The sequence below is a fragment of the Monodelphis domestica genome, chromosome 5 (assembly GCF_027887165.1).
Source record: "Monodelphis domestica isolate mMonDom1 chromosome 5, mMonDom1.pri, whole genome shotgun sequence".
Taxonomy (NCBI): Eukaryota; Metazoa; Chordata; class Mammalia; order Didelphimorphia; family Didelphidae; genus Monodelphis; species Monodelphis domestica.
The window spans coordinates 102,082,998-102,108,047 of record NC_077231.1 but is presented as its reverse complement, the minus strand read 5'-3'; the positions used below and the strand labels follow the sequence as shown (position 1 = coordinate 102,108,047).

Below are 25,050 nucleotides of genomic sequence, written 5' to 3'. Positions count from 1 at the left end.
CTAGATATCACTCCAAGGAAGCAAAGGGAGCTTTGGGAATTTGTTTCATGAAAATGAGGATGGAGCCAACCCTGTCTTTTCTGTTTGAATAGTGACTTAGAGATGTAAGGGCCCTTTCAGCTTAAATCTATGCACCCATAGGGCAGCTGGGTGACTCAGTGGACAGAGAGCCAGGCCTAGAGATGGGAGGTCTTGGGTTCAAATCTGGCCTCAGACACTTCCTAGCTGGGTGACCCTGGGCAAGTCACTTCACCCCATTGCCTAGCCCTTACTGCTTTTCTTCCTTGGAATCAATATACAGTATTGATTTTAAGACGGAAGTTAAGGATTTTTTTTTAATCTATGCATCCATGATCTCCTGTCAAATTCACAAAGCAAGAACATGAATGGTTCTCTCTGGAGATGAGGGGATGTTGGGAGGTCAAGGTGGGGGATTCAGGAACAGAGTGAGGGGAGCTCTGATCCAAAGCTTTGCTAGAGTCATCTGACTTAGAAAACTTGCAGATTTGATCTAGAATGATAGCTTCCAAGAGTAGGAGAACCCCTTATTATTCTTTTAAACTTGAAAATTTTAATTGTTTTTCCATTACCTTCATTTCCCAATGTCTACTTCTCTCCCTTCTCCTTCCCATAGTCATGCCTTATAGGAAGAATCAAAAACAACAGGAGAGCTGGGTAGCTCAGTGGATGGAGAACCAAGCCTAGAAATGGGAGGTCCTGGGTTCAAATCCGAACTCGGACACTTCCTAGCTGTGTGACCCTGGGCAAGTCACTTAACCCCCATTGCCTAGCCCTTACTGCTCTTTTGCCTTAAAACTAATACAAAATATTGATTCTAATCCCAGAAGTAAGAGTTTAAAAAATAAAACCCAATATAAGAACCCATGACTTGGTAGAACTTGTTTCCTATAGATTGAGTGCAACACAGATGTGCATCACTCTTTTTCAAAAGCAAATAAGGTAAGGGTTTAAAAGGGGGGGCACAACAAACAATTCAGCAAAGGTAACCAACACATTAGCCAAGGGGACCCCTTCATTTTAGCTTCCAAGAATTTATCAAACTCCCACATGATGGAATATAAGCTCCTAAATTCTTTTTTTTTAAACCCTTACCTTTCATCTTAGAATCAAATGGGAATAACAACAGCATCTACTACACAGAATCACTGAGAGGAGCAGATTAAAAGCTTTGTAAGCCTTAAAACCCCATATAAATATGAGACAAAAAAAGGCCCTAGAAATTCATGGAGGCTCTTAAATGATTTTGTAGCATATTAATCACAGCAACATCTATTTGCATTTGAAAAAGAGTGATGCACATCTGTGTGGCACTCAATCTACAGGAAACACGTTTGCCTTCTTATTTCTTCTACTGAGTCATGGGTTCTTATATTGGATTTTAGTTTTTTAAACTCTTACCTCCAGGATTAGAATCAATGTTGTGTATTAGTCCCAAGGCAGAGGAGCAATAAGGGCTAGACAGTGGGGATTGGTTAAGTGACTTGCCCAGGGTCACAAAGCTAGGAAGTATCTGAGACCAAATTTGATCCCAGGACCTCCTGAATCCAGGCCTGGTTCTCAGTCCACTGAACCACCTAGCTTCCCCCTTTTATACTGTTGGAGCAGAAGAAAGATCCAAATGGCAAATCTGGCACCCTTTAACCCAGGGAAGGCCTGCACCAAACTGGGCTCAACCTCAGGAATTGCCCCACTTCAGAACTGGAGTTGCTGTAAAGCTTTGAGGGTGATTAATCAATCACTAGGAGTCAGGGTGACTAGATCTTCCCAACAGAGAGAACCAATGAGCAGCTGTGCTACTTTCTGAGCTTTAAGCTCAGAATCCTCTTTTCCTCCCTTCCTCCCTTCCTCCCTTTCTCCCTTCCCTCCCTCCCTTCCTTTCTTTCCTCCTTCCCTTCCTTTCTGCCTCCCTTCCCTCTTATCCTCCTTCCCTTCCTTCTTTCCTCCCTTCCCTCCTATCCTCCTTTCCTTTCTGCCTCCCTTCCCTCCTATCCTCCTTTCCTTTCTGCCTCCCTTCCCTCCTATCCTCCTTTCCTCCCTCCTTCCTTCCCTTCCTTCTTTCCTCCCTCCCCTCCTATCCTCCTTCCCTTCCTTCTTTCCTCCCTTCCCTCCTATCCTCCTTTCCTTTCTGCCTCCCTTCCCTCCTATCCTCCTTTCCTCCCTCCTTCCTTCCCTTCCTTCTTTCCTCCCTTCCCTCCTATCCTCCTTCCCTTCCTTCTTTCCTCCCTTCCCTCCTATCCTCCTTTCCTTTCTGCCTCCCTTCCCTCCTATCCTCCTTTCCTCCCTCCTTCCTTCCTTCCTTCTTTCCTCCCTTCCCTCCTATCCTCCTTTCCTTTCTGCCTCCCTTCCCTCCTATCCTCCTTCCCTTCCTTCTTTCCTCCCTTCCCTCCTATCCTCCTTTCCTTTCTGCCTCCCTTCCCTCCTATCCTCCTTTCCTCCCTCCTTCCTTCCTTCTTTCCTCCCTTCTCTCCTATCCTCCTTCCCTTCCTTCTTTCCTCCCTTCCCTCCTATCCTCCTTCCCTTCCTTCTTTCCTCCCTTCCCTCCTCTCTTCCTTCCCTCTCTCCCTCCCTTCCTTCCTCCCTTCTTCCTTCCCTTCCTTCTTTCCTCCCTTCTTCCCTTTCTCCCTTCCCTTCCTTCCTCCCTTCCTTTGTCTCCTCCTTCCCTCCTTCCCTCCCTCCCTCCCTTCCATATTTAGTACTGAGTACTTTAGTAGCTGGTATAAGTACATGAAGGGATAGGTTCCTGCTTTGCGTGGAGGATACAGAGGAAAGGACCCAATATACAGTCCGTGCTCCCATGGCACTTCCAGTCTGGTGTAGCGAGCCCAAATAAAAACAGTGCACAGGGACTGTGAAAGGACACGAGTGGTACAACGAAGGTGGGCAGAGAGATCACTTCTCCTTGTTACGTGTTGCTTCCCCCCAGGAGAAAGAGTCCCTTTGGTGTGTTTGCACAGTCCTGTCAGTGGCCAGGGACCTCTTCCTAGGCGGGGCTCACACACCTTCCGTGGTTCCTTCTCCTGCTTCTGGACACTGAGCAGTGGGCTTTCAAGGACGGCTGACTTCAAACTAGAAGGGAACTTGGTGACCCACTACTTTAAGCCCCTCAACTTACAGATGGCAAGCTGAGACCCAGAGATGAGAAGTGGTGTTTGCCCAGGGTCACCCAGAGTAACAGGCAGGACCTGAACCCAAGCCTTTGGCTTCTACGTTAGCGCTCTCTCCATTGCCTTGGTTGCCAGGGACCCCAGCAATCCATCAGCCTCCCGAGTATTGTCTTTGTGATCTTCCTTTACCTCCAACAGACTATGAGTCCATGACTCAGCGCTGCCCTGTGAAGGCTGAATAAATAATATGGCTCTGCACAAATATGCATCACTACTTTCCCCTTGTCAGTCCATCCAAAAAAGGCTCTTTTTTTTTAAATGCTCGCCGTGTTCAGGCAGTTTTTAAAGCCTGTTCTAGAAGAACAGCAATGAGAGGAACAAACAGAGGGAAGGTGATCTCAGCTGGGAAGGCTGAGAGCCCAACCAGGAGGATGGGAGTGAAAGGAGCCAGAGAGAAAGAGCACATTCTAGGCTCCAGGGGGCCTCCCAAGTGCAAAGACCCAGCGTGAGGACAGCGACCAAGAAGGAAAGAAAAAAGAGAAGAGCAAAGAAGAGAAAGGGAGGGAGGGGAGAAGAAAGAGAAGTCAGCTCCGGCAGGCACTGCTCCACCTCTCAGGGCCCCCGCAAACTCTATGAGCCCATCAATCCAAAGCCAGGCGCTGTGCACTCTAGTCCAAAAAGAAAAAACCTTTCAGAGTAGCAGCATCCTTCCTCTCCAGCAGGAAGGGACCTACATTGGGGTCAACTCCAACCACCAACAAGGGGAGGAAGTCAGGCAAGTGTAGTGGAATGCTCAAAATCTGAACTCTCAAATCTATTGCTCTTGATTGTAGAACAGTCACCATTTCGCCATTGAATAAGACTAGGGAGTGTTCCAGAGCACCACCTTCAGGGTCCTTCAGGGTCAGAGGATCTGGATGAGTTTGGCTCGAATCCTGCCAGTCCCTGGGCAACCATGGGACCCTTCCCCAGGCCTTGGTTTCCTCCTCTGTAAAATGAGGGATTTCCCTTCTCTTCCTTCTTCTTCTTTCTTCTTCTTCTTCTTCTTCTTCTTCTTCTTCTTCTTCTTCTTCTTCTTCTTCTTCTTCTTCTTCTTCTTCTTCTTCTCCTCCTTCTTCTTTCTTCTTCTTCTTCTTCTTCTTCTTCTTCTTCTTCTTCTTCTTCTTCTTCTTCTTCTTCTTCTTCTTCTTCTTCTTCTTCTTCTTCTTCTTCTTCTTCTTCTTCTTCTTCTTCTTCTTCTTCTTCTTCTTCTTCTCCTTCTCCTTCTCCTTCTTCTTCTTCTTCTCCTTCTCCTCCTTCTCCTTCTCCTTCTCCTTCTCCTTCTCCTTCTCCTCCTTCTCCTTCTCCTTCTCCTCCTTCTCCTTCTCCTTCTCCTTCTTCTTCTTCTTCTTCTTCTTCTTCTTCTTCTTCTTCTTCTTCTTCTTCTTCTTCTTCTTCTTCTTCTTCTTCTTCTTTCTTCTTCCTCTTCCTCTTCCTCTTCTTCTTCTCCTTCTTCTCCTTCTCCTTCTCCTCCTTCTTCTTGTCCTCCTCCTCCTCCTCCTTCTTCTTCTTTCTTCTTCTTCTTCCCTCTTGAGCTCTAAGTCTGATCCCTGCCCTCAACATGCCACTTCCTCCTTCCTCACAGACCTCCAGCATGAACGCAGCCTATCACATAGTAAATGCTCAATAAATGTTTACTGACTGTCTCCAAGCTTGGAAGACAACTTCCAGAATCTTTGCTTCCCTTAGGCTCAGCAACCAGATACCTCCATGGGCCTGGGTCAGATTTCTCCTGTTCCAAAGGTTTCTTTTGTCCCCACCCTTCAGCACTCTATGTACAGGTCACCCCTCCTTTGCTTCCTCCCCCAATAGAATGTCAGCTCTTTGAGGACACAGACTGCCAGAGCTTGGGGCTGGAGAGGAACTGGGGACAATTACAAATCACTCAGCAAGTTATCCTGGCTACAGACTAAGCTGTAGGCTGCTCCAAGAAGGGAAGTCCAGGGAGAATTAAGGCTCACATTTCTTTAACAAGGATCCTTTTAATATTTTTCTTTTAATATTCTTTTTTAAAAATGAAAGCCCTCACCTTCCATCTTAGAATACTGTGTATTGGTTCTAGGCAATGGGAGTTAAGTGTCTTGAAAAGGGTCACACAGCTGGGAAGTGTCTGAGGTCAAATTTGAACCCAGGACCTCCTTCTCTAGGCCTGCCTATCAATCCACTAAGCTACCCAGCTGCCCCCTTCTTTTAATATTCTTAAAGCCTTTTCTGTGCCTTATTTCATTTCATCAAGATGAAGGAAATTGGGGGAAGAAGGAACACCTATTTATTAAGCTTCTTAATTAAGTAGGTTCTATGCTAAGCACTTTTCTTGGGAGGGAGGGAGTAGTATGACCGTATGTTACAATTGAGGAAACTGAAGCAAAGGTTGTGACTTGCCCAGGGTTTCAACCATAAGTGTTTGAGGCTGGGATTTGGGTCTTCCTGATTGCTACTTAGCTGCTTCCCTTTGGAGCAGTGGACTGGTAGGATTTGAACCCATAACTTCTGGCTCTGCCCTGTTTCATCACTTTGGTGGGGAATGGGTAGGGGGCCTTGCCAAGTTTCAGGTCATTTGAACCACAAAGGAGGATGTTGGGTGGGTCAGGTTGGAAATTGCCTGAAACTAGCCAGCATCCTTCCCCTTCCTTGCCCAGGCTGACTAAGCCTGGGATGCCAGCCCTTTGGGAATGGGAGGAACTAGGAGAAGAGGAGGAAGGGGGGAGAGGAAGAAGGAAAGGAGGGGAGAAGTGAGGGGAAATGAAGGAAGAGCTGCAGGAAGGGGAAGGCAGGGAGGAGGAGAGAGAGGAGTTCGGAGGGAGGGGAGATGGAGAACTGGAGGGAAGCAAGGAGAGAGGGCAAGTGGGCAGAAAAGAGGGAAGGGGAAAATGGGGGAGAGGAAGGGAAGCAGGGGGAGGGCGGATTGAGGGGATCATGAAGGGGAGGGAGAGAAGAGGAGGCGGAGAAGGGAAGGAAGGGAGAGGAGGAGAGGAAAAACTGGGGAGGGAAGGCTAAAGGGGAGAAGAGGGGAGGGGAAGGGAGGCCTGGAGGGATCATAGAAGGAAGGGGTGGGAAGGAGAAGAGGAGGAAAGGGGGGAGGGGAAAGACCAGTGGAAGGGAGGGACCTGGTGGGACCGATGGCGGACTCTAAATGGCTGGCCCTGCGGGGGGTGGGGCCATGCGGGGCCCTTATTGTTCAAAATGGCCAATGGGCGTGGGCGTGGGCGTGACCGGGTTACAGGGGCGGTTGCCTCCGCCTTGCCTTGTCGGGTGACAGACGCAGCCCCAAACAGCAGAACTGAGGTTCCCGTGGAGCTGCGCGGACGCGCTCTCTCCGCGCGCCCCCAGCCCCAGCTCGCGCCCGCTTTGTCCTCGCGCCCCCTCGTGCGCGCGCCCTACGTTTCCCCGATAGCCGCCAACGGACGCGGACGGGACAGGCGGGGGAGTAGCCGCCGCCCCGCCGCCTCAGGTACCGAGACCGGGCCGGGCCAGGAAGGCTGGGGAGGGGGAGGGACCGGGGCGCGGGCACAGTGCCCTCCTCTGTGTCAGGGCGCAGTGACTGCTCCTCCCCTTGTCTGTCCCCTCCTCTGTGCCAGGGCACAGCTGCCCCTCCTTGTCTGCCCCCTCCTCTGTGCCAGGGCACAGCTGCCCATGCCCTCACCCGCGGAGTTGGGCTGCCCAGGAAAGAGCTCCTGCCCCCTCACTGGGCTAGGGTTGGGCAGGACAGAACTCAGCCGGCCTGGGCCAGGGTCCAGCTGCCTCTGGTCCATCTCCCAGCCTTTCTCCCCCAAATCCCCAGCATGAAGGATGCCGGTGCCTGGGCTGAGCCAGTCCCTCTGTGCCAGGCCTGGCCACCCCTGGCTTCATCTCCCTCTTACATAAACAAGCCCAAAACTGAGTTGCCCGGACCAGGGCTTAGCTCCCAGAGCCAAGGCCTGGCATGCCTTTCCATCTCCCTCTGGGCCAAAGTTGTGTTGGTTTGCCCCACAGAGGTAGGTGTGTGTGTCTGTGTGTCTGTGTGTCTGTGTGTCTGTGTCCGGCCTGGGCCCAAAGGCCCTCTTGGCTGGCCAGACTGGGGACCCTGGTGGACTTCTATGCCCAGGGCTCGTCTTTCCAGCGTCAGGGCCCCGCTGCCCGTGGCTCATGGGCATCACCACCTTTTCCTCCCTGTAGGAAGTCCTCGGGAGCCAGGGGCCACTTCCGCCGCTGACCCAGAGCTCTCCTGGCAGGTGTAAGGGACCACTCGCTTTGGACTGAGGGAGAAGTGAGGGGTGTTGTGGGGCACTCTCGGCACACAAGCCAGGCTGCTGCGAGCTGGAGCTTTTCAGAGGGGCTAATATTTGTGTTTGGAGCCCCCCCAGGCTCCAGGGCCTTTGCTGGGCCTCCTGGGATGTTCTGTCCATCTCTGCCACTCCAAACTTTGTTGACAGCAGGGGGCAGGTCCAATGCACTTGCTGGCCTGAGCCAACAGGAAGCCATCCCTGTGGGTCAGTGACTGCTAGGGCAGGGCAGGTGGTTGGCAAAAAGGAGAGGAGTCCTTTGGACAAAAGTCCCTTGGCAGGGTTGGCATGCACGGCCCATGGCAGGTCCAGTGGCTCCTTATGGGGCAGGGCAGCAGGTGCACGGAGTGGGGAGGGGGCTGGGTCAGGAGAAGACATTGTGAGACCTGGGCTCTGGTCCCCACCGGGATGGCAGAGGAGTCCCTATGTTTGCTCTTCTCTGAAATGGAAGCTGGGAGCCCCTTTAGATCCCGATTGCCTTCTACACTTGGGGGCTGAGGTGTGAAGATCCAGGGGCTGGCGTGGCTGACCCATGACCCCTGTGGTCCCCATCAGCTCGAGCAGTCTGTGTTAGTCAGCTTAGGAGAGCAGAGCAGAGAAGGAGACCTGCTTATTTCTGGGTTTTCAGATCATTTGGAGAACTCTTTTCTTCACACTTCAAAACCTGGGGGGAGGGGCAGAGAACACTTTAGATTATGGTGGCGGGGAGGAGGACACATTGGACTGTGATGGCAGAGGGTAGGGCTTGGCTTTTTTCCTTGAACTGGGGAAATCGGAACCGTCGCCATCATCTTTATGATTCTAGATCTCCAAAGGTAAGACCAGTGGGCAGGCTTGGCACTTTGGGGGTACTCTAGGACCCCTTCCATTCCTTGATGTGCTTAGGTTTGTGTTAACAGCAGCAGTCCTAGACTGTACTAGCCGGATGGCTTTGTTTGAGGCCTCGGGGGAGAGACTCCACCCCAGCGTGGGGGAGGGGGTGGCAGAGGGGGCTGAAAAGGAAAGCGAGAATGCAATGCCCACGCGTGGGTGGGCATTCAAAGACTCCAGTGGGCAAGGGGGTGGGGCAGACTTTATAGGCGGGGAGGAGACAGGAAGGGGCATCAAACCAGCAGGCTGCCTTGACTTCTGATTTGCCTCTTTTCCTGCCAAGTAGACAACCCAACTGCAGAGAAGCTAGCAAGGTTGACCAAATGGGCTTCCTTCACCAAGAAGACATGTGGCTTCTTGCTTTTCGGGAGAGGTCTGCTAGGAACTCTCCCTGCTAGCCAAACCAGACCTTCGAGTTTTCACAGTTGGCCCAGAGACACAGTAGGGTCTGTCCTGAGACCCAAGCCAATGTAATTTAAATAAAAGCCGCAACACCAAGGATACAAGTCCCCGCAAAGGTCCTAGGCCCCCCAAGTCAGGCTTAGGTTGTTAGAGGTGGATTTGTGGTGCGGACAGACTGGGGACCCAACTGAGATCCACAAGCAGCCTATTCTCATCCATAATCTGAATTAGGCAGTGAAGCCTGGTCTCTAGAGGGGAAGGAAGGCAAGTTCGCTGTCATTACATCAACTTCTCCTAAGGCTGGGGCGACCTCCCACTTGCACTCCCCTTCTTTACCCGAAGCCTTTCCTGTGCCATCCTAGGAAAGTTAGAAATCCCCGAGCTGCTCTCTGTGCTTGAGAAGAACTAAGAGCTTGCAGTGGAATGAGCAGGGGATGTGAAGGCCAAGGGCCTACCTTTGAAGCTCTTCCTGGTGCTCTGGCCACATCTCCATTTCCTCATCTGTCAAAGGAAGTCAAGAAATCCTTAAGAGTTGTCATGTTCAAATGAAAACGGAGGCTGTCAAGAGTCCATGTTATCTAATGTGGGTCAGGGTTTCGTCTGTGTGACCTTGTTGGATGGTAAATGTTCCTTTGTGCACCCTCCAGGACAGATCACCTCACAGTAGACACTGTTGGGGGGTCAGAGGGAAGAAACCAAAGAAATGAATTACAACTTGGTCCTCAACACCGAGGTTCCGAGACACTGAGAAATAAGTTGTGTGTTCATGAAGCATCCTGAGAACAATTTCAAGTGGAGAAAGCCCAGCTGAAATAAAGATGTGCTGGGGGGGGGGGGGCGCTGGCACTTAATTGGGGAAGCCACTCTGCAGTCAGCTCTGAACCAGTGGCTGGAAATTGGCAGGAAAGGAAAGGCCTGAACCAAGGCTGAGGTTAAGCAGTAAGCTGGTTGGCTCAGCCCTGGTAGGTAGCTAGAGTCAAGGTGCCTTGGAAATGCTTAATAACTACCCTTTCTGATAGCACCTCCCTAGATTCCTAGCTCAGGGACTCTTTGGGAGGAATAAGTTGGGGCATTTTTCTCTCTCCTTCAAAATAGCCCCCATTTCTTCTCAATAGGTGGAAATCAGAGTGGCATTCATTCACTCATCATGTCTCGACGAAGCCAACGCCTGATCCGTTATTCTCAGGGTGATGATGATGGAGGTAGCAGCAGCAGCAGTGCTAGCAGCTCCCTGATGATTGGCCAACATGTCCCCTTTAAGGATAGTCCCCTCAGGTGAGCAGTGCCAGAGAGATCTCAGCTGGCCAGTGCCTTGGCACTTCCCCTGCACAGATTTCCTTCCTGCCTCCATCCTTGATGGAGAGATCCCTGCTGCTTTCTTTCCCCCAAATGTGAGAATTTCCTGGCCCATCACTATCTCTTCCCCTTCTACCACAACCAAGGCTACTGCTGCCTTTTCTAAGAACAGGAACAGGGAGGGGCAACTGAGCATCCAGGAGGCCGGAAGCCATGAGGCTTGAAGCTGGGCTCAGAGCAACTCCTCTCTGCTTCATGTCTCTTCTCCCTAACCCCAATGCCTAAGGTGTCTCCTATGAGCTGCAGGGCCTGGAAACATGAGCAAGGGACCTCTCAGTGAGGAGGCAGGTTTAGGTGGCCTTAGCCTCTCTCATGCCTTATCCTGGTTTTTTGATTTGAAAAGAGGCCCTCCATCGCCCATAGTAGCTGTGGCTTTGGTTTTTGTTTTGTTTTTTAAACCCTTACCTTCTGACTTAGTATCGATTGAAAGGTAGAAGAGTGACAAGAACTAGGCTATTGGGGCTAAGTGACTTGCCCAAGGTCACACAGCCAGGAAATGTCTAAGGCCGAATTTGAACCTAGGATTGCCCCGTCCCCATCTCAGGCTCTCTATCCACTGAGCCTTTGTGAGTATCCAAAGCTGCCCCATGGCTTTGTTCAACCGTGCCTCAAACACCAAAAATGATTCATCTGTTTAAAGAATAATAGTAGGGAAAAGAGAGCTTTTGGTGTCCTTTCATTCTGCAAAGTCGCCTCCTTTTGGCCAGTTCCCTTCCCTGCAGCTCCCCTCCAGGTCCTCTCTCTCTTCCCCTTCCTCTTTTTGATCCTGTCTTATCTTCTTCATGTGTGGGGCCCCACAGGGCTCTGAGGAGGAAATCTGGCAGTATGAAGCGGCTCTCTCCCGCTCCACACCTGGGCTCGGCTTCCAAACCTCACACCTCATACTACAGCGAGTCCGTGGTGAGCGAGTCTTACGGTCGGGGGTTCCGGGCCCCCTCTGTGACCAAGAGCTCCATCCTGCATGAGCAGCTGGACAGTGACTCCTCCTGGAGTAAGTGCCCCAAACTCTGCCCAGAGCTCTCCACCGGAGACTGGGCTCCTCTCTGGGCCTGTTTCCTCATCTGTCCAACGCGATGGGATTATGTCATCTGCCTGGTACCGAGCAGGCTTCTCTGGAAGCCTCAGAGAACACTATTGCAGGTCACTGAAAGAATGACCCTCCCTCCGAAGTCAGAACACTGCCTGATTCAGACAGCCCAGGAGCTAAGCCCATGGTGTTTGACCTGTTGAGATAGTTGCACCACGGTCTCAAACATCAGCCCTTCTGATCTCAGAAACAGAAAATGGGCCAGATCTTGCCCCCCCTTTTTAAAACTAAAATTCACTCCATGCAGTAGAGCAGGTGGGATGGACTCCTGGCTTCAGCCACTAAGGGGTGACATGTCTAAGTCCTCAAGAGGCCTTCCGGGGGAGGTTTCTGTGGCCTGGGACAGCTGCTGCCAGGCATCACACCTTCTGGGCAGATGCCTCTGGGTCCTTTTTTGCTCCCTTAAGATACCTCCCATGTTCTGTGGACAGGTGGGGACCTGATGGTGGGGAGGAGAAGAGGCATTGGAGGCCCCGAGAGTAGCAAAATTAATATGCAAACTGAGGACAAAATCTCCTACGACACATATGGCTCTTCATCGGGGTATTCCTCTGAGGATGATTATTCAGGTAAGCTACATTGCCTCCCATCTGTAACCATGAGCCACCCTGCAGCAGCTTAGGATGCTGAGAAAGAGATTGCTCACCCCGGGCACGGCCCTCTGACTGGGAGGGGCACCCCCACCACTGGGGCGGGCAATGGGTGTTTCTGAGATAAGAAGAACTCTGCCATCCGGCTGTTGGAGGGCTGTTCTGGAGGCTTGGGAAGATTGGAGCCTCAGCCTGGTACCAAGAGACACAAGAGGGCCGCCCACTTTGGGGTTCCTCATTTCCCCCCTGTCCCACACGGAACTTAGGTATGGACCAGCCCAGCTCTGTATCCAGACTAAGCAATGCCTTCTTCCAAGCTGGTGCTTTCCTGTGGATGGTGGTCACTTTTCCAGGTGGGTTCTGGGAGTGGGTGGCCACTGTGCCCAGGGTGTCCCTCATTCCTGTGCAAGGGTTATGCTCTAGACAGTGGAGACAAGCCGAGCATAGATAGAGGTGGGAGGTTCTGAGAATAGAAGAGAAGCATCTGCTGCGTCGCTAGGTGGGGCCTGAGGAGCTCTAGAACAGGTTTGGGGCTTGGAGAGGGAAGCCTTTGAACCCCGTGCTGGGACTTTTACAGGTCGGTTCTTTGGCCTGTTCTACTGGTGGCTTGGCACTACCTGGTACCGCCTGACCACGGCTGCCTCCCTGCTGGATGTCTTTGTCTTAACCAGGTCAGTGAGGGTGCAGAAGCCTGCCATCCAAACGTACTAGCGCCCCTGGGCAGGGTCAGCTCTGGCCCCATTCCGTGACTCTTGGCTTTCCCAGGAAGTGAGTCAGCCGTGAGCACAGGTGGTCCTCTCTTCCTGAGCCTCTGACCCCGGCTGAGTGTGCTGGGGTCGCAGAGACCATCACTACTTTAGGGCAGGAGTCAAGCATTTTCTGCCCATTTGCCAGGCCATTCTTGCTGTTTCTCTGGGGAAAAAAAGACATGGAGGTAAAGTAGCCAAGCTGCTTCCAGGGCAGAAGCCAGCAGGCTCTAAGTAAGGCTGTGGGCTTCGACAAGATTCCTGGGCTAAAGCGTAGGCCCAGGGGGAGCAACAGGCCTAGAAGGACTTAAGTCTGCCCTTTCTGGTAGAATGACGCGATCGGGGCTGGTTAGAACAGGTGGGGAGACCTCAAAGGGCATCATGTCACTCCTCCAGGCCTGGGCCAACCCCCCAGCTCTCCCCCGGCTGACTGCCCTGAGGGCCCACCTGGCACACTGTTTCTCGGGCCACTGAGGCAGTCTCAGGGGGGCAGTGGCACTGAGGCTCCCCTCCTAACAGCCCCTCCTTCCCTATGAAATCCAGGTGCTTTGCGTCCCTGAAAAAGTTGCTTCTGTCTTTTCTGATGATGATGCTGTTGGCTTCACTTGCCTTTGGTAAGTAAGCCTTGTTGAATGTTGAGTCCCCACACAAGCCTGGTGGGGGAAGGGGAGGGGACTGACAAGGTTTGGAAGACTGAGCTTGCACAGGGACTCTTTAGGGACACAGGACAAAAGCCCCGAGAGATGGGCACAGGCCAAGGACGGACAAGTTCTTGGGCCTAAAGTCTGACTTGTGTCTTGTTTATGGTTGCCCGCTTGATTGATTTCAGCAAACCTCTGCCCTGTCCCTGCTGCCTGGAATGCACCCCAGGTGGTCACTGACACCCCGTAATTCCCAAGGAACTTGAGGACAGTGAATCCATTTTCTGTCCCCTTCCAAACTCTTTGAGTAGGACGTGATCAGCACCAGCTCTGGATCTTTTTGCCCCTTCTTTTGGGGCTCAAAAATTGGGAAGGACAGACAGGGTGGTTCTTGGGCATGAGCCTTGATATTATTCGGCCTGTACTGTGAAATCAGGAGCACTGAAAAGCCCAGCTTGGGAAGGATGATGCCACAAGTAGATGGTACCCAGAGGCGCCTTTAGGTGGCATCTTTTTAGAGCATCATGGATCTCAATTAAAAAAAAAAAGACAAACCTCGGTGCTGACCAGGCTTTGGATCAGAAGACAGGCCTCTGGGTTCAATTTCTACATCTCCTCACCAGCCTATTTTCCATCCTTTTCCCATGATCCAAAAGTATAGAAATTACTTTTGAGAGGATGGGGAGAAGGAATCATATCCTGAAGACTCTTGGGGTAGTCCTGGGGCCCTTAATTAAGTCCATCCCCTTTCTTTGGCCAGGTCAGGTTGCTTAGACTCAGTCCAGATGTAGGTCTTCACCTTGAACTTCCTGCCCTTTAAGTAGAACCTGTTGCCTCATTGCCTCAGCCTGAGCTTTAATTCACCCTTCTTCTCGCTAGGTGCTTGGTATTTCTATCCCTATGGACTGAAGACCTTCCACCCTGCTCTGTTTTCCTGGTGGGCAGCAAAGGGAGGCAACAAGAGAGAGGTATGGGAGCCTGTGGACTCCAACTCCTATTTCAAGGTGAGTGACTAGAAATTTGTGCAGGAGGGGCAAACAGCCCTCTTTTCACCGGCAGCCTCTTTACAACCCATTTCATTCCTCTCAACCCCAACATTCGCCACCCAGCATTTATTAAGCAGGGCCTACAACCCTCACACACAGACACAGACCCTACTCTCAAGGAGCTCATAGTCTTGATGAGACAGACAACTAGTTACAGTGAGAGTTAAACAGGACAAGTGGGAACTGGCACAGCTGTTTCTCGTACAGAGCCCGTACATAATCTTGTCATCCCCTCCTTGGGTCAACTCTGCAGCACCATGAGGCATCAGATCAGGGACAGGCATGATTAACCATAGAAAGATTTTTTTTTCCATTTTTTTAAACCCTCACCTTCTATCTTAGAATCAACACTGTATATTAGTTTCAAGGCATAAGAGAGTGGTAAGAGCTAGGCAATAGGGGTTAAGGGACTTGCCCAGGATCATACAGCTATGAAGTTTCTGAGGTCAAATTTGAACCCAGGACCTCCCATCTCTAAGCCTGGTTCTGAGCTTCCCAGCGACTCTTAAATTCATTTTTTAATTATCAAAAATCTATGTTTTCCCCTTCCACCCAAACAAAAAAATAAAATAAAAACTCCCTTGCATAATCAAGCAAAAACCAATCCCTCATGGGCTGGGTTATCCAAGCTGTTTGTCTTTGTAAGATTGTTGGGGGTCAGTTGTTCTCCTGTTTCTGCTTTCAGCCCATGTAAGTCTTCCCAGGTTTCTCCCCAAACCACCTCCTTCATCATTTCTTAGAGCACACTGGCATTCCACTGCATTCACCCACCATGACCTGTTCCACCATTTCCCAGTCAACAGGAACCCCCTTAGGAGCTGCCCTGGCTTTGTCACAACAAAGAAGCAGCTGTCAGGATTCTTGTTGTAGTGATGTCACCAGGTCAGTTTAGTGACTTTGGGGCTCAATTCCTAATTTCTAACAGAATGGCTAGACTAATTTGCAGTTCCAACAGTAGGACATCATAGGGCTTTTTTCCCCATAATCCCTTTGAGGTGTCAGTTCCCCTTTTGTCCCCTGGTAGCCCTGGAGCTGCCTTCATGACATTTCTCTTTTTTGATCATATGTTGTTGATAGTTTGTATTTCTTCTTTTAAAAAATACTTTTACTGAACCCCCATTGCCTAGCCCTTACCACTCTTCTGTCTTGGAACCAATACATAGTATTGATTCCAAGAAGGCAGATAAAGGTTTAAAAAAGAAGGGGAAAAAATTTATATCCTATTTATATCCTTTGGCCATTATCTACTGGGGAATTGGCCACAAACATCTGATGGGAAAACAAATCAGCAGATCCTTTTATTTTTTGTTCTTCCAATAGCTTGGTGTGTCAGCTTTGGGTTCCATCATTTTTACCTAAATGACTGAATTTAATTTTGGTCCTGTCTGAACATTTACTTTCATTACGCTCCTATTATTGTTGTTTGAAGTAGTCCCTGTCATCCTGTCATCTACAGTTTTCACATTCTAGGCCATTCCTAAATATATTTCTTAGAGCACACTGGTATTCCACTGCATTCACCCACCATGACCTGTTCAACCATTTCCCAGTCAACAGGAACCACCTTAGAAGCTGCCCTCAAGGATTATTACAGTCATTTCCCCACCCTACAGAACATGATGCCATCCATGTCTTTGATTACTCCTATGGGCAGTTCTTTATTCTTGTTCAGCCCAGTTGATAAGCTTTTTTAAAAACCCATCTGTCTTAAAATCAATACTAAGTATTGGTTCTAATGCAGAATCAAGGTAAGGGCTAAGCAATTGAGGTTAAGTGACTTGCCCAGGGTCACACAGCTAGGAAGTGTCTGAGGCCAGATTTGAGCCCTGGCTCTCTCTATCCACCAACCATTTAGCTACCCCATCATTGGTCCTCTGCAAATTCCATGAGACATGAGTTGGTGCCATACTAGAGGCTAAATAATTGGGATTCCTCTAACTCTTAGACAAATACATTTACTAGGAAAGGAAAAACAAAACTCTGATTTTGAGGGTTTTTTTTTTCAAAATTCTTTTACTTTTCTTGCTATCCAGGCCCCTTTTTCAGCCTTAATCTCCATTCTGGGAAGGAAGAGTATAGGAGATAGTAGAAACTATCAAATAATCCTAAACTGTCAAATAATCCTGTGTTATAACCTCCAGTCCTTCTCTTGTGTATCTGGGAGGGGGAAAGTATGCCTCTCCATGGCCATGCTGGTCTTTTCCCTCTAACTACCCACTGTCCCCCAAGTTTTCTTTCCATTATCCTTCTACTGTCTGTCAGAGAAATGGGCCCTACCCACTGGGCATCCACATCTGGCCAGGAAAATGGGGCTCCAGAAGGATCAAGAAGAATTCTGCATAGTGTCTGCTCCTGTAGTATTTCAGCTGCCCCATAGGGTGGAAAAATGACCCAGGTGGGGATGTTTTCTGGGCTTTCCTGATCAGAATGTAGTCTGGTGGGGTTTTTTTCTAGAATGGAAGTAGTAGCTTGAGTGGGCTCTCTATCCATCAATCACCTAGCTACCCCATCATTGGTATTCTTTTGCAAATTCCATGAGACAGGATGCATTGCCATACTAGAGGCCAACACTCCATCCGCCATCTTGGCTCTGCCCCCGGTGCATGTGGGAGAGAAGGAACCTTCTAAGCAATTGGCCTCCTTTGGCCCTGTGCCTCCCAAAGAGGTCTCTGAGCCAGCCTTTTGCACTGGAAACTTGTGAAAAGGGGACGGTGGAGGGGTTGTGTCTTTAAGCCTCTCTGCAGTTTCTGCCTTTGTAATCTTTCTCCCATCCTGGCCAGCTCAATTCAGGCCCTTTGTCACTCTCCTGGATTACTGAAGCAGGCTCCAGAGTGGTCTCCTCCTCTGGAATCCTCCTGTCAAAGGAATATTCCTTAAGCACAGAGCTGACCATGTGCATTCCCTCCCCATTGTCTCTTGGGTCAAATAGACAACCTTTGGCTTTTCAAGCAGTGCTACATAGTGCCAGCCTAGCTTTCCAGCCTTAGCCTCCTTGGGCCTTCCCCATTTGCTCATAGTTGGTGACTGCTATAGTGGCTACCCACTATGGCGGGAGGGAATTCCTTCTGGATTCTCCTTTAGATGGAGCTCTGGGCCCATCTTGAACCTGAGGCCTCTCCTGGACCTCCCCCACTCTGCTAAGTTAGGTTCCTTTCTTCCAATGAGTATTTAGGAAGTACAGGCTGTGGGCCAGCATGGGCCTAGGGAGGAAGGTACAAAGAGGAAACCATTCAGTATTCTAAGGGGTAGACCAAAAATGCAGACAGCAGAAATGTCCCATGAATAAATACACACAGTCGTTAAATGCCTGGGCTTTCCCCTTGGAATGGAAATTCCTTGTGGGGAAGATGAACTTCATTCTTGGCTCTTGGGCCCCCAGCACCCATCCCAGTGCCTGGAACATGATAGGTTTAATGAGGGCTGGTGGATTGAGTCTGTTGGCCACTCTTCCTCGTTCCTCCTTATGAGAGACCTCTTTGGGTGTTTTCCTTCATTTTCCCCAAGGCTGAACAGCATATCCTGTCACGGGTACATGCTCTAGAAAGGCGCCTGGAAACGGTGGCTTCAGAATTCTCAGCCCTTTGGCAGAAGGAGGCAACTAGGATGGAGCACCTGGAACTACGGCTACAGCAAGGAGCCAGTGGGAATGGCGGAGTGAAAGGCCTGAGCCAGGAGGATAGTATGATCTTCTTGGAGGGCCTGTGGAGCCGCAGAGAAGCTGTCCTGAAGGAAGAATGCCGAAGGAATGCCATGACCCACATCCAGGTGAGGAGAAGGGTCGAGCTGCTCAGACCTCCTGCCCAGACCACGGTCACTAGGCCCTACCTTCTCTCCTTAGACATCTTGAGGTGAGATAGAGCTCTGGACTTGCCAAAGCTGGCAAAGTTCTCTGGGTCTTGTTGAACCCATTTCTTTTCTGTGCCCCCCCAGGAAGAGCTCACCATTCTAAGGGCAGAATATCAGCAATATTTGGATAACCAAAAGAAGATTATTCAAGCATTCCAGGTAATCGGCAGAGACAGTGGGGTGGGCATCTAAGGCATTCTTGACAGGGAAATGTTGCCGTCAGAGAGCCCTGGCATTTGCCTAGTGTTCTGGTCAACTTCATTAGTTGACTGAAGTATCTTAGACTTGCATTTGACTTCTGTCAGGCTGGGAGATGGTCACTTGATAGCAAGGCTACCCGAGGAGATGAACCTGGACCCCCTTCTCTGAAGTCTGTGGAAAGAGCTTACTGATTAAAGTAAACATAGGCCTTCTGCCAGCAGCTACACTATCAGGTCTTCAAGGAAAGGGGCTCCTTGCTGGAATCCCTCCAATGTGCCAAGCACTATTGTGTTAAAACTCAGTGAGAGGAACTTGACTTAAAAGCCAAGTTTTTAAAACTTCTCTAGGGGAGCAAGATGTGACCTCACTGCACTGGGGAAGAGGTTCCTGCCTAATCCCCTGAGCTCAGGTCCTTCTCCAATGCCTCCTCCAGGCAGTTGGTCTGGAAAAGCTTAGAACCCAGGCCTAAGACTAGCCACTGGCTTGGTACCTGCAAGGAGCAGCAGGCCACTTCCATGTTGGTGAACCTATTGGGGGGAAGGGGGTGCCACTTAGAGCTGTGGGTATGTGAGCCATCGCCCCAGCACCAGAGTTCATTACTAGAAAGCTAGAGGGCTTTCTCTCTGCACACAGTTTCCAGTTTGGGCACTCAGTCTCTAAAAGGTGTGTCATCACTACACTATAGACCAAGGTCAAGATTTGGAGAGCCGGCACTTTCCACCTCAGTAGACAGAAGGTAGACCGCAGAGGAGGTCACAGGCCCTCCAACTGCCAAGCTGATATTTTCATTTTCTTCTACTAGGACTTGGAAAGCAGATTCCTCCAGCTCAAGTCTGATTGGCAGAGGTGAGGCAGGCTCCTGCATAGAGACCTGACTGGCAAAGAGAACAGGAGGGAGATGGCTAGAAAGCTAAACAAAGAACCCCACAACTGAGATTTGGGGGGGGGGGATCAATAGAACCCTTGAAGTAAAAGCCAGACGTCTTGGGTTTGAATGACTATAGGATTGTAACTGGTAAAGACCTCAGAGGCCAGAGGCCAAACCAAACCCTTCAGAGGGTGCACTAGTTCCCTCTTCTTTGTCTCCATCTGTGTTGTGTGACTATATGCTGGTTGATCTTGATCTTCTTGTCTTTGACTAGTCTGAGCCAAGAAGAGGCCAGCCAGAGGCAAGCAGCAGTGGAAGCCCTACAGCATGATGTGAGTTTGTGCCCTCTGGTAGGATCGGGGATCCTGCCCAGGATAGGTCATGCCACACATGCCCCTCACTCCAAGCCAGGCAACTGCTGCAGGGGCATCTGTTCAGGCATATTTCCAGTAGCCTCAACCACACTTCCCAAAAGCTAGGTCTAAAAAGGGGACTTTTTGACATTGAAGTGAGCTTCTCCCTTGTGTCTGGAGTGGGACATTTCTCATCTGTAAAATGGCACTACTAGGGCCCCTCCCTCCCAGAGAATCAAATGCGCTATTTGGAGATCCCAAAGTGGCTGGTCGGTGCCGGTCACAACACTCTTATGATCCACAAACCATCCTTCCTGGGCATCATCAGTCCAGACCACTCAGGCTCCCATCCACAAAGGCCCTATCCAAGCCCCTCACTTCTGGCCTTTCCCTCCTTTGCTTCTGCTCTTTCTGGGGGTTTGCTGAGCTCTTTCCTCTGTTGGATTCTAGGTAGAGTCTCAGGGACAGGAGATGCAGGCCATGGTGCAAGCCCAGCTGCGAGACCTGGAGCACCGAATCCTCACACAAATGGCAGAGGAACAGGGGAAGTTTGTCAGGGAAACTGCTGCCCGGGTGGAGCAGACCCTTGACAAGGAAGGAGAGGTTGGGATAACGGAGGAGGTGAGGCCAGGCTAGGGGCACTGGGGCCCCCCCTTTTGGGGTGGGGGTGGGGTAGTGAGTTCAGGCCAAGCTGGGTAGTCTGAGCCCAGGGTGTCCATTCTTGTCATTTAGAAAGTACACCGTATCGTGAATCAGGCCCTGAAGCGCTACAGTGAAGACCGCATTGGGTTGGTGGACTATGCCTTGGAGTCTGGAGGTAGGCAGCCTCTTTCTCATCCTGCCATGGCCAGGCCAGGAGAGTGGGTTCTGAGGCCCACCTGCCTGTGCCGTGTCTTTAGGACCGATTGGAAAATCGGGATGCTCAGTGAGGGTGGGCCAAAGGGCTCCTCCCCCACTTGATCTCAGGGTTGCGCTTGCAGGGGCCAGCGTCATCAGCACCCGCTGCTCGGAGACCTATGACACCAAGACGGCCCTTCTTAGTCTGTTCGGCATCCCTTTGTGGTACCGTTCCCAGTCCCCAAGAGCCATCCTCCAGGTGGGTCCCCTTTGGCTCCCCTCCCTCAGATCCTCTGTGAAAGCATGCTCACTGCTAGCTGGGCTCTCGGGCTCCAAGATGGGGGTCCTTTGATCAGCTGCTGCCTTTGAACTGTCCCACTTTCTGCCCACAGCCGGACGTCTACCCCGGCAACTGCTGGGCATTCCAGGGAACCCAGGGCTTTGCCGTGATTCGATTGTCTGCTCTTATCCGCCCCACTGCTGTCACCTTGGAGCACGTGCCCAAAGCCCTGACCCCCATCAGCAACATCCCCAGCGCGCCCAAGGACTTCATCATCCTCGTGAGTACCCGGGCCACACTAGCTGGCAACTGCCCAGTCTTGTAGTGGCCGAAAGCAGTTTCTTAACAGCAGCATTGTGAGGTGGGGAATGGAAGATGTGCCCATTTTATGGATGGGATATTGAGGCTGGCCTCCTGAGTCCATGGCCAGTTCTCCTGCTCCTCCACCTCCTCTTAGAGAGGAGCCAGGAAAGGACAATGATAGCCATCAGAACAACCAAAATTCAGTGCATCAGCGCACTGCCTCTAGGATGCCATGCACAGGCGGATGGGGATGCCCATTCCCCAGGTCATCACTTCCTCAGGGCAGACAGGGTGACCCCATAGGGTCTGGGAGAAAAAAGATGGAGTCAGAGAAGGTGAAAATGGGACCTGAACCCCCAATAAAGATGCCAAAATGGAGGCCCCTGTGGGGAACTGGTTGTCCCAAGCCACATGGCCAGCCAGATGGAGGAGGGAAAGGGGCCTGGCTACTGGATAGAGAGCGCGATGCTATGCTAGCAGGTGAGGAGGGGATCCAAGGAAAGAAATGTCATTGTGTGGCTTTTTTCTTCTCCCTTTGACTTTCTCAATATATCCCTCCTCCTCCTCCTCCTCCGTCTCTGCCTCCCTGCACTGATCGGGTTCATGCCTTAACAGCATGTTCCTCCCTTCATCTTCCTCCCAGCCAGCCAGCCATCCATCCATCCATCCATCCCTTCCCTTTTCTTGTCCTTCTCTGCAGGGCTTAAACGAAGATTTGCAGCAGGAGGGGGCCGCCCTCGGGTATTTCACCTATGACCAAAATGGCGAACCCATTCAGACTTTCCACTTGCAGGTATGGGGCAGCCCCCCCCCCCAGGGCCCCATAGCCAGCCCTGTGACTCGAGTGGCCATGGCACACTGTGGCTTTGAAAGCAGCTGCAGGGGAAGCTTGTAGGGTCTTGTAGGAATGTGAGTGATTTATGGAAGGAAGCCTTCTGGGGAGATGCGGTCCTGGGCCCAAAGGGCCCCTGGCTCAGGGTGTCCAGCAGAGGGACTCCCACTCACCTCTCTCCTCTTTTCACAGAGCAACAACACAGCCATCTACCAAGTGGTGGAGCTTCGGATTCTAAGCAACTGGGGTCACCCTGAATACACCTGTATCTATCGTTTCCGGGTCCACGGGGAGCCTGTCTATTAGGCCCTCCCTGTGGGTCCCTTTTAGCACCCTGCCATTCTCCCTCGGACCACTTCCCTCCACCAGCAGGCAGCTCCCCCACCTCCTCCCCTGACCCCTGCTTCAGACCTCTATGGCTTCTGGGAGCCAGAGGAGTGGGTCTGTGGGAGAAGAGAGGCAGAGAGGAAGTGGGGCTCACTGTGTTGGGCACCTGATGTTAGCTATTTCTGCTTCATATTCCCCATTGTCTCTAGGGTCAAGCCTGGCCACCCCCGGAGGGGAGGGTGTATATACAGCTATGTTGGGGCCTCTATTTATCCTGCTCCACAGCAGTCTGCCAGAGCCCCACTGACAGGACCTGATCTTGCTCTGGGACAAAGAATTGGCTCTGTTCTGGAGGTCACGAAGCTGGGAGCCTTTGTCTTTCCTGGGCATGTCCCAGCAGGTGAGAGTGGCCTCTGGCAGCTAAAGGACCTTAGAGGAAGACCCTGTCAGCCACCTTGCAGGGCTCTCTTCACCCTGGGCATGATGGGCCCAGATTTTGAGATCCTAATTAAGCACCTGTGACTAAGCACAATTCCCAGGGGTTTGTCCTCAGTCTGGGAGGAAGTTATACCTCCAGGATCACTCAAGGTGGCATTTAGATACTGTATGTTCCCAGGGGCATAGCCATGGCTAGGAGGCCCCTTCTACCCACTGGGGCTCAACTTATAGAGGAATTGAGGTGTGCCGACATGCAAGAAAGACAGTTATTGGACACAGCATTAATCATGGATTAGATTATGCTGTAGGGATGGGGAGCAGTGAGGGAGAGCTCCGAGTGCTGAGGACCCAGGCTGAAGCTTCCTAAGGCTCCCAGCTTGACCTCATTTTTGCCCTTCCAGGCAGTAGGTGCAGCCAAAATGGAGAGGGCATTCCCTTTTGCTAAAACCAGTTCTTCTCCGTCCTCTAACAGGCCAAAGGCCCCATTCCTCATCCCAGGGCCAGACAGGGTAATGCCTTCATCCGCCTTTTCACCTGGAGCCCAGTCCCTCTGGGCCCTCCTTGCAGTTGAGGGTGTGGTGGTAAAGGAGACAGGCAGGCAGGAAGGGCCTCCTTTGGTCTTTGAGCTTGTTACAGGTGGAAAGGGCCCCTCTACTGACCTGGAGATGACTTCTACTGAGCCCAGGCTGGGCCTGCCATGCTCCAGGGCCTCTGCAGGGAAACTGGGCTTCCTCCAGCTCTCCCTCTGGGCTCTGGGGCTGACTAGGTCCTCTCTGGCTAGTTTATTAGCACAAGGAGGAGGAGGGTAGGAATTAAGTTCATTGGGACAGGGATGGGGGGGGAAGCTTGTTGCTGTTAAGACTTGTTGGGAGGGGGAGGGCAAATTATTTGGCCCTGCGGGCCGATTGTATTATGTACATAAATATAGATTTATATATATATATATATATATACACATATATATTTCACAGGTTTTTTTTAATCAGAAAGGAAAGCCAAGGGTTTCATTCCTGGCCTCCTCCACTAGGGCACAAGGTGATATTCACCCCAGCCCCAACTCAGGAGGGGGCTGTCAAGCACTGATCCCCATTCCCTGCAAGCTCTATTTCCTTTTCTGTCTAGAGAGACTGTAGGGCTGAGCACTGGGTCCTCCGATCCAGCAGGGGTGCACACACCTCTGCTGGCTTTAGGGGCCATCCTTGCTCCTCAGTATAGAGCTTGGGCTAGCTGCCTCACCAGCACAGCCTGTTCTCTCTCCTTTGATCTCTTCCCCGGAAACTCATGAACAGCCTCAGACATTGCCTACAGCTATGGGCTTAGCTTTTTTTCCATCATAAAGGCTACATGTTTAGATCCCAAGTTCTATTTTTTCATCAACAGATTCTAATTTATGTTTATGAAAAAAATAAACTTTTCTCTTGGATCTCTGTGGTTGCTACTTGTCCATGTGAAGGTTCATCTTGAGGGGGATGAGGTGGTGGGATTCTGATGAAGCCCTCTTCAATGGTGGGGCCTATCTGAGGGGGTCCTGGAAAGCTGGGAGGAGCTTGGGGAGCCCTTGGGTAGGGGGGGGGTGCCTAAGGTGAAGAGGTAAGAGGCCCAAAGGAGGTCAGGGACTCACCTGAGGTCATGGGCAGAGAATGGCAAAGCCAGCAATGAAAAGAGCCATTTTTCCCATTCCAGGCTAACCCTCGTTGTGTCAACTTGATTCAGAGAAGACCAGGCTGGCTGGGAAGGCTTTTCTTGCAATCTCTCAAGAAAGGGGAATTGTTAGGATGGAGAAGGGCCTCCAGAATCTCACAACCCCTTCATTAGGCCATTCCAATTCTTCTTCCTCCAAACCGGCACTATGGCCACCTCATGACCACAAACAGATCTCAGTAGAGATCGCCAACCAAGGTAGAAGGAACTCCATGTATAGAAAAACAAAGAGACCTCCAGGGCTAGGGGAGCCCAAGTACTGTACAAAAGCAGTCAACTCGGTGAATTAAGGTCAGGTTCAATGTAGTACTTGGGGATTTTGAGGTTAGGGATAAGTTAGCAGGGAAAGAAGTCCCCTCTTCCCTTCCCTGCTGACTTAAGTGGTAAGTGAGGCCAAGTATAAAGGTGGTTGACAGAAACTTGAGCTCAGAACCCTTGTACGGGGGGACCCTGGGGTGCCACATTTATTAGCACCCCTATAGGTGACTTGCACAAACTAATGCAGATTAAAGTGAGTGAGCAGAATCAGGAAAACTACAACCTAACAAGGAAAAATAACTTGAAATGGCCTGAGAATTATAATCGTTGGGAGGGCTCCCCACCTCTGCTCACCTTCCCCCAATAATTGAGGTGGGAGGGAAAATCCTTGTTCATTGAAAAGAAGTTAAATCTGAAGATGAGAGGGCCAGTGTTTTCTGTATTTCTCAGGGAGAGGTTAGAGGGCAGTTCTTAGAAGGCAGACTCTTAAGAACTAGAAACAAATTCAGAGGTTGGTTCCCAGTCCAGCCTTGCCATTCTCCACACACAACCCATGCTTATGCTCTTCCTCCTCACCTTTGCTATCGCCCTTCCAAGCCACCTCTTTCCCAAGGCCTTTCCTGATCTCCCAGTTCTTGGCCC

The 25,050-nt window shown here is 51.0% G+C and overlaps 1 protein-coding gene across 5 annotated transcripts; it reads left to right on the top strand.

The window, feature by feature from the left end:
* The first annotated feature begins 6,256 nt into the window (after window positions 1–6,256).
* SUN2 (Sad1 and UNC84 domain containing 2) lies at window positions 6,257–23,872 on the top strand. Of its 5 annotated transcripts, none has more exons than XM_056798949.1 (18): window positions 6,257–6,615; window positions 9,814–9,973; window positions 10,855–11,045; window positions 11,573–11,710; window positions 11,998–12,084; window positions 12,309–12,402; window positions 13,021–13,091; window positions 13,998–14,122; window positions 17,669–17,929; window positions 18,095–18,169; window positions 19,014–19,057; window positions 19,354–19,411; window positions 19,883–20,053; window positions 20,165–20,249; window positions 20,413–20,528; window positions 20,662–20,829; window positions 21,553–21,645; window positions 21,877–23,872. In XM_056798949.1, exons 1-18 carry the CDS (start codon window positions 6,348–6,350, stop codon window positions 21,988–21,990), a joined length of 2,319 nt encoding a protein of 772 aa, XP_056654927.1. In that variant the 5' UTR covers window positions 6,257–6,347; the 3' UTR covers window positions 21,991–23,872. The 5 variants fall into 5 exon arrangements, with proteins under 5 accessions (XP_056654927.1, XP_056654928.1, XP_056654929.1 ...); XM_056798951.1 differs by lacking the exon at window positions 6,257–6,615 and adding an exon at window positions 6,651–7,138; XM_056798953.1 differs by lacking the exon at window positions 6,257–6,615 and adding an exon at window positions 9,061–9,281.
* The last annotated feature ends 1,178 nt before the right edge of the window (window positions 23,873–25,050 follow it).